The sequence below is a fragment of the Eimeria maxima genome, genomic scaffold, assembly GCF_000499605.1.
Source record: "Eimeria maxima Weybridge genomic scaffold, Emw_scaff788, whole genome shotgun sequence".
Lineage (NCBI taxonomy): Eukaryota > Apicomplexa > Conoidasida > Eucoccidiorida > Eimeriidae > Eimeria > Eimeria maxima.
Genome location: NW_013566764.1, coordinates 8,085 through 16,766, shown reverse-complemented (window position 1 = coordinate 16,766; position 8,682 = coordinate 8,085). Strand labels below are relative to the sequence as shown.

At 48.6% G+C, this 8,682-nt stretch overlaps 1 protein-coding gene across 1 annotated transcript; it reads right to left on the bottom strand.

Annotated features, from left to right (window-relative positions):
* Positions 1-34: 34 nt before the first annotated feature.
* EMWEY_00043180 (glyoxalase, putative) lies at positions 35-5,113 on the bottom strand (the record flags this gene model as incomplete). Its single annotated transcript, XM_013482812.1, has 8 exons — positions 35-265; positions 641-781; positions 1,044-1,207; positions 1,457-1,737; positions 2,369-2,505; positions 3,494-3,633; positions 3,955-4,512; positions 5,050-5,113. 8 exons carry the CDS (start codon positions 5,111-5,113, stop codon positions 35-37), a joined length of 1,716 nt encoding a protein of 571 aa, XP_013338266.1.
* Between the last annotated feature and the right edge of the window lie 3,569 nt (positions 5,114-8,682).

The window sequence follows — 8,682 nt, the reverse complement described above, 5'->3', positions numbered from 1 at the left end:
TATATATATATATATGAATATACACCTTGGTGCGTTAATTCGTAAAAGCAATGCGTATTGGAATGTTTTGCGGGTCTCTTAGTAGCAAGACTTTCTGTCCATAAACCTCATCGTCTACAAGTTCGACTTTGACGTAATTTCTCTTGATTCGCTTGAGGATCTTCTCTTCGTTACTTTCGGCGCACAGAAACGAAATACCCAAAAATCCACATTCAGAGGGCCCGAGGTCTTTGTAGGGTGCCACATGGTTGCCATCTGCATGTACCTGACAAATAAACACCAGCGCAAATGGAAAACGCATACTGAGCAGCACAGCGGAAAGGGACAGCTGGAATAGTCAAAGGCTGCCTGATCCACTGGCCTGTAAGTGAAATTAAGGCGGTACGGAGTGTGGCCGCATGCGGTTGGTAGTGCAGCAGCATTACAGACAAAGACTCAGTAGTAATAGCGACAATCTAGAGCAATTAATTACGATTAAAAACGGAAGTGATGCAGACGTGAGGTGTAGTGACCAAAGGAAAAATCATAATTCGGCAACGGAGGAATTAATAATACGGCGCAAACAAAGGTATTCCGTATCAACAGAATGTCCTCATGTACAATATTTTAAGGAAAGCTAGACGTTCCTGTCCCTCCTCACTTTAATGCAGATGGAAGAAAACCGCTGCAGCCACAGCCAGTAATGCAGCGAAGTGCTTGTCGGAGACTCCAGCGCAAGAAAGTAAAGAGTGAAGCCGAAGCTCCCGGCGGTCTTCTTATCTATCAGCGTCATGCCCAACACCTATACGGACAGCAGTACACCACACCCTAGGTCTTTAAGACAGATGCCCGCTGGTTAAGACGACACCTGTGGGCCTCCGAAAAGCATTCCAGGAGACAGGCAGAAGACTACAGTGAACGAAAGAACACGAGGACCGCTTCATCGAGCCTATGTGAAAGCACTCTGTCGAAATGAATGATTGAGGCTCAAGGCAAAGTAGCAAACAAAGGCGGCAGCAGGTACGCGCAGATAACACGAGTCAAAATGAGGCTGCTTTGGTTACATCTTCGTAGAATTTGAGGGTCTCCTCCAGGTTCGTAGCAGCGATTTCGAGGTGGTGGAGAACAGGTAGACGTAGCAAGGGCAACGTGTCGAAGCGCAGCGATGACGAGCTGTGACTTAGCTCTACAGCTTGCACCTCTTCTGGAGTGGGGGCAGGAAGGCAGCCTGCAACAAATGGAGGGCCCGATAACCCGACTTCAAGTGGTGCAACGTGTTGGTGCCAACTAGTCACTGTTACGTTAAACGGTGAAGGCTCTCTCTCACGGTCTACCTTCAGCCTCTACATCTACCTTTGCGTCTCCTTTCCTGGCATCGAAAGTACCATGTGTCTAAAGCCCTGTTGCAACAAGTACAGGAGCTTTCATGTGTTCACTTGAAGCGACTCCTTCTCCCTCTTTACATGCAGCACCTCACCATCGCGATCGCTAGAAAAAAAGGAAGCGGCACCGGAACCCGGCACAGACAGCGAGCAGAAGCTGCTCGGAGGCGACGGAGAGGGAGACCGCCGCCGCCCGCTCCCCACGTCACCTCGAATCCCTCCACAAAACTCCACAGACCCCCCAGTTGGCCGCTTGTGCTCGCCATAGTCGTCACTACCTCTCGGAGGCGACTGACGCAAATGGTCAAACGAACACGACGAAGCAGCCCGCGACTCATCACTCAAGTGAGCTTTCAGCGACGCCATCTTATACTCACTGAAAACCAAGCACACGAGTCTGCAAATGTAGAGCTGAACAACCAAGATTAAGCAAAAAAAGCCAGTACAATCAAAATAGAAACAATATAATTCCAATGGGCCCTATAAATGCACCAAAAGCATGCTCGTGGACGAGTTATGAAGGGCTGCCAACGACCCGCAATACACACACTGCACTGCAACATTCAGTGCACACTAACATGTGGAGAATAAGCATTTCCGAACCGCATTACACAAACACATTATGGAATTCGTTGTACACTAAATACCCCACTCCCGACTCGCGAGACGCGAACAGTCATTTTGCATACCCCTCTTAAGTGTAGTCATGAGAACTGAGGTACAGTACAAAACAATAATAACTCGGCACAACTTACCTTGAAAGTGTAGGCTAACCAAGAAACAATGCAGCCTCAGCCGTTCACATCAGTGGTCTGATGCATGATGGTAAACAGTAGTCCATACGCGCATAGGAACTACTGTGCTCGTACTTGCATCCGTAGGCGTAGAACTGCCGTAGCTACCAACCCCATGGATATATTGCACCAACCACACCACTAACGGACTGTTTCGCCTTCCGACAAATACTACACTATGTATTGTTCAGCATGGAACCGTGTGGAAGTTACCTCATATATTGTAAAAGGCGACCCCTGAAGTTCTGCGGGTCTGTGAAGCCTGCGGCGTAGGCCATATCCAGAAACTGCCCAGCGGGATCAACGCGAACCATGTGTTGCGACAAATCCACCGCCATCGTATCAACATCCTAAGTAGACACCAATCGTGAATAGCACGCATCATGCATGAGTAGTGTATCTACGTAAGCGCCAACACCATTAATACGCAGAGCCCGCAGTAGAAAACTAATATATATGGTAGATAAACAGCTACAGATACTAAGCACACACATTTACATATCGTACGCATAGTACCATCTCGTTGCTTACTTGATTTCATATATTCTGAATATAACAATATACCATGGCATGCTTGCATTCCGGCAAACATTTCTAGTTGCGCGCATACCGTGGTGCGTAGGCCATTTCGCACCTCTTACGCATGGCAGCATGCAAACTGTTGCCAAGGTGCAAACGTCTGTTGTACTTCCTGTCTCGTGTAAATAACTGTGTAACTAAGCATTTGGCATATCGAGTATCGCTTATCCAGTGCATATGCGCATACAGATGCGTTCACGTAAGTGTACATTTGTGTCTAGGTGTTTATCTATACATGCTGTTGGGTTCTCATGCTCTACCTCTGAAACAGAAAACACCGGGAACTGCTCCAACCGTTTGCAGACGCCCTCCCTAACCAGGCATATGGAGCGCCACACGAAAAAAGACCGTACCACAGCTCACCTCCAGAGAAGGCGAGCAGATAAAACTGCCCGCCTTGCGACTGCTCGCTAGAACTAAGAGTGCGCAAGTGCAATTACTTTGTAGCTTCAATCAGCGGGTCTGCCTGTCAACCGGTCTGCGGATGTAAAGTCAAGCTACCGCGCCCCTGTGTACATGTGGTAGAGGTCAGACCATTACTACGCAGGACGTGAGGCAAAACGGTAATATTGTATTCCAGCACAACAATCTACTTCACACACTGATGCATAGTAAGTCGAATTACTCAACAGAGCACAAGCGCATACTGTGCTGTACCGCATTCATTCGACTAAGCTACCCTTAGCTGTATCTTTCCATACTATACAAGCCAAACAGGCTACATCTAGAGCAGTAAGAGGCAACTAGTGGTAGACTCACACAAACTGCGAATGATAGATGACTGAAGACGTCGGAGTCGCGGTGTTCATAGGCTTTATATTTGCCACCAGCCGTCTGCACTGGGACGAATTCCAATACAAACTGACCCCCAGCATGCCTTAACCAGCTCTTGGGCTTTGCTGCACATCAAAAAAGACAATTTGCTTGTTGAAATTACAATATGCCCTGCACAGTTATCCTTCTCCCATTCTGCAATGTCGGGGGCAGCAGTTTCTGCCTACACACCTACAGACATGCTTTTGTACCATTCAGGCTGCATTCACACATTCTTGTGTTTATATTGCTGCATACATATAAACGTGCATTTGCACAGGCATCCACACATAGGTCGAACCACGCACTGTAACGTACACGAGCAGAATGAGTAAGGGCGTGTACATGCAAACTACCTACATAAGTAAAAATATATCTGGGCATGACGATGCACGAAGTAAACGTACCGTTCACTGTTGTTGAATTAGCCGCAGCTTCAGTTGCCTCCGCTACAACACCTTCAACTTCCGTAGGGGAAAAGAACTCGAAAGCAGCGAATCGATGAGGGGAGGAAGGCACGGCAGATGACAGGTTACTATTCCGGGACGAACTCTGGCTGCAAAAGCTGCTGCGCCTGCTGGTGGCTCCACTGGGGTGTACGGCTTCCTGCCCTAACAGAGCTGCTCTGTTGTGTGCTGCCCCTTCTTCCCCCACAGTGATGGCCCCGAGGTCGGTGCGGCTGCTTGAGGGGCTGCTGCGGCGGTGCTGTGAACGCAATGAAAGCTGCAACAGCAGCTGGTGCAGCTGTTGCCGCGGCGGAAGAGCAAGGCAAAACTCTAAACATTCACAGCCACCTAATTTCGATCCCACTGCAGAACTAAGCACAAGCTCCTGCATCCCCATCCGCTTCACGTAGAACTCGTCCACCAGCTGCTGTGGACGCGCACAACGGAACCGGATGCCACCCAGACGCAGTAACGAGCTTTTACTGCTCGTGTGTACCTTCTCTAAAGAACCCAGCGAGCCTACTGAGACAGACAACGCAGAACGCATGGCAACAGCTAGCTCAAAGCACATGAATGACGACTGGTAACAAATAAACTGTAAAGAAATACGGACACAGAAGCATGTACAAACAGGTCTGCACAACTGATCCTCGCCAACGTAAGGATAGATGTTCAAGTTCATCGGTCTCGAGCCTTCAAGGCTCAAAGAAGCCTTCTCTTCCGCAGAAGCAAAGTGCAGAATTACAACTATGAACAAATCGAGAGGAAGAGGGGGAAGTCGGGAACCAAAATATTGGCTGAGGCCATTATCACAGCCTACAGTTTTTGTGTGGTTCTATACATGTATAGTGTACTGTGCTATAAACGCTAGAGCATTAGAAAGCCTCAATAGTCTGCACACTATACATTATTTGCCTTAGTAGCCTAGTCCAATTCGTCGATGCAACTTTCCCGTCCCACTGTTAGTACTGCCTTAATGAAGTGCCCATCGCATCAACAAAAATAACAAAAGTCCAACTAAGGATAGCGACGAGTAAGGAAGCAGAAAACGCTGACCTGCTCTCGGACTAGGTGAAACGGCATCTCCCTCCGGCAGAATGATAGTGGGGAGCTTCTCCATTCTAGGTCCTCACTGTTGTGATTTGTCCCCCCAAATGTTTTTTTTTCAGCTAGAGAAATTGCGACCGCTCCGTCCTACTCCGGCCGGTTAGTCTTAACTGAGTTGTCTACTCCCTTTCTGCTGAGATATATTACTGCCGCTGTATTCGCACCCCTTTGCTTTACTCTGCATGCATTATTCAACCTCGTGGGTGCTCCTCAGGAGCCTATTCGGCGATATCACAAGTGTAAAATACAAATATGGGCAAGGAAAAGGAGGCTCTGTCATAAGCCCCAAACTTCGGACTCCAAACCGTGCACCCTGCGCAGTAAGCCCTAAGTCGTCACCCCAATGACACCTGAGCACACGCAGAATGTGAATACAAAGACACCAGGGTCTAAAGCCCATCGCAAAAAACGGGGGAAGAGGAGGAAGAACACCACGACTATGGGCGACAATGTAAGGAAACCCATTGGCCACTGCATTCAGGCACAGCGAACGAGCAGGCTACCGACACAGAAGCAGCACTTGGAAATTCCCGTGCTGCGTAAATCTGCGAGCTGCAGAAATTTGCACGCGGCAGAAACTAGCTGCGATGAAGCTAGCCAACTGAAAGGAAAGCAGGTGAATGATCACTATGCGTGAGGGCGGTTGAAGACCGGTAGATCGTGCGGAACACTGAAGGCGATGTCCGTGTATGTAGGTATGCATTGTGTGTGTGTGTGTGTGTGTCTGTCTGTCTGTGTGTGTGTGTGAGAGAGAGAGAGACGGAAGGAAAGAACAGAGGGGGAAAAGGTCCAAGATGTGTTGAAAGAGGGTGCCAATCAATTTCAGCGCAACGCGCGTGCAATAAATTACGGCCGTGGGCAGGAGTACACACACGGGCGGCACGAGCAGTAAGGAGAAGCAAGAACTGGGGTGTGAGAAAAGATGCAGGGTAATTCAGGTGGCCCACCTAGCTAGCAAAATGCGAACGTGGACAAAAAGGGAAGAAAACCCCCACAAAGTGAACCGGGAGCGTCTGTCACCGCATGAAAACTGGTTGCCCCAGTCCGTCCCGCCCTTCTAACTTTTGACCTTCGTCTTCCAATTCTAAATTAAGAAACAAACCAATGAGATGATGACCACGGGGCAATCAAGGATGACAGATGGAGGGAAAGGCTGCAGCTGGGCGGTCAGCGATACAGGAATCCCTCTACAGCTGCAGTACGTACGAATCATCCCTCAAGGCCTGAATATCCTTCTCGTTGTTGCTAAATCAGAGGCGAACGCTTTTATTACTTCATTAAAGCAGTAGAAGAAGTAATTAGCAAACAAAAAGCCACGCACACGGTGCTGGTCACGGAATACCGGCGAGCGGCCAACGGGCACGGCTGGTGTGGTGCCCTCGTTGTTCAGCGCTGCAGTAGTTTACACCTAAACAAGGGGTTAGTAACAAGTTCAGGAGTGGTAATGCGAATCTGCCCTAAATACAGGTACGGAACTGTGGTATCATTTCTCATCAGCTACCGGTGGCTCTGCACATGCGACATCCATGCGACTTGAACCCCCAACATGCGTAATCCGGGGTCCTGTCATGTGTTTCAGCTTGCACACTTGCCACACTTCATTTCTTGTTAGATCCTGCTCTATGTGCAAATATAGTGTTTCCAAAGCAGAAGTTATGAAGAGAAAACTAGTGGTGTTTACCGTTTCCTTGCATACAAGCACTTTACAGTGTCAAAACTGCTGGCAGCAGCTTTTAAGCGATTTTGCTCCCTAATTTTGCACTATCGAGGAACAATAAATAGGTGATGGGGAATTAAATGCTTACCACAAAAATCCCCTTGTATACGAAGAAGCGTAGCCGCACGGTGCCCCTGGGTGCGTTACAGTGCTGCTCAACAACCGAACGACCGTCGGGAGCTGCAGTAGAGTCTAGATTCTTAAGAGCATTCAAAGGTAACTTAGTTAACCTCCAGTCTTCAGGAAATCTGATCAGGAAGCCACAAGGGTCTGGGGTTGGTAAGCAAGGCGGTGGCTTAAGGTCTGTTGCCGCCTTGCTGCAACCCCCGCTGCAAGGCAGCCTCAGACACATGCGCAACTAAGCGCATATATCACATGCGGTCTCCCTACAAAGTTATAATACATGCATGTGGCCTTCAGTAGCCAGCATCCTGCCGAACAAAAGTGCATGCACCATTTTAGGGAAGACTATACCATCCTTCCTTCCGCTCGCCAGTGCCATAGGCCCTCGTGTGTCTAGTTGCCTAGTAAGGGATCGAAACCGAGGACACGGCGATGTGCGATAAAGCTCATAGGAGGCCTGACGAAGAATTAGTAATGCAACCTCAATTATGAAACCACGAGATGGCATCTGCCGGTGCTCCACAATTTTGCTGTCGCTATGCTGACTGTATCGGGAGGTAGCCGGCGAATGCCACATGTCACTGATGCTCCTTCTTTTCTGACCTTTCGTTGGAAGAGGCATATGCAGTCTTTGATAGGAATCCAGTCAAAAATATGCCTTGAATCTCCGCATAGTGCATGACGCAATGTTCCAGTCAATCCGGCATTTATTAGTAAGCAACAAAAAAAACCACACACACAACATAACAAAAAAAACCACACAAGCCGAGATAGCAGAAGTATGGAAGAGGAGTTGGAGAAATAACACTTTGGTAAGTGCGTTCAGATGAATAAACAAAGCAAATCGGGAAGAGTCGGGGTCCCCACTAAGCGTACGAAGCAGTTATGAGGCCGAAAGTGGTTAAAGCCACACAAGCATATCTTCATCGAGTGAATTTTGTAACTACCCAAGTAATGGACAGCAGTTGCTTGATACACTTGACACATGTTGCTAGGTGGACCTTATACCTAATGATACGGCGAGAAAATACACTCCCCGTTCATACATTGGCACAGTATCTGCTAGGTAGATAGGAAGAGCGAATTGGCAAGTCTACCAGCGGACAATGCGGGCTTAATTCACAAGGTGATCATATTAGCATGCTACGGTATTTTACGTTAGGGCGGTTCACACCACGATAAACTCATAGGCATGCCATGGGCGACGCAGCGAAAGACACACAGCGCCCGCCAGGCGAAATGATTGGGGTGTTTGCGGAGGGAAGCAGGGAGAGTATACACCTCTCAGTGATACCAACAGTGTCTTCACCCTCTAAGACTTGAGGAATGGAAGCAGTGTCCCACGGTGAAACAACCAAAGAAGCCTCTACTCTTCGCAGAGTAGAGGCGCTGCGCAAAACAACATGTATGCACGCCATCGTTAGGGTCTTTCGACAACCCAGGGTTTGTGGAATTCGATCCAATTTCGACCTAAGTGGAGGCAGAAATGGATACAACTGAGGGACGCGTTTACAGACGATTAAGTAGCTGTGAGCTGCATGCCGGCCTGCCACCAGCTGAGCGCACAGGGGACGACATTGAAAGCATCCCTGGTGAGGCCCCAAGCTTTGTTCTAAGTGGTCGGCTAAGCCCACAACTTCGATAGGAAATCGAACGGAAAGAATATAAACAGCTTAAAAACGACAACGTTCCACCGTCAAGCAGTGCGTTGGGAGAGAATCCAGTGTTGGCGAAGTAAGTGA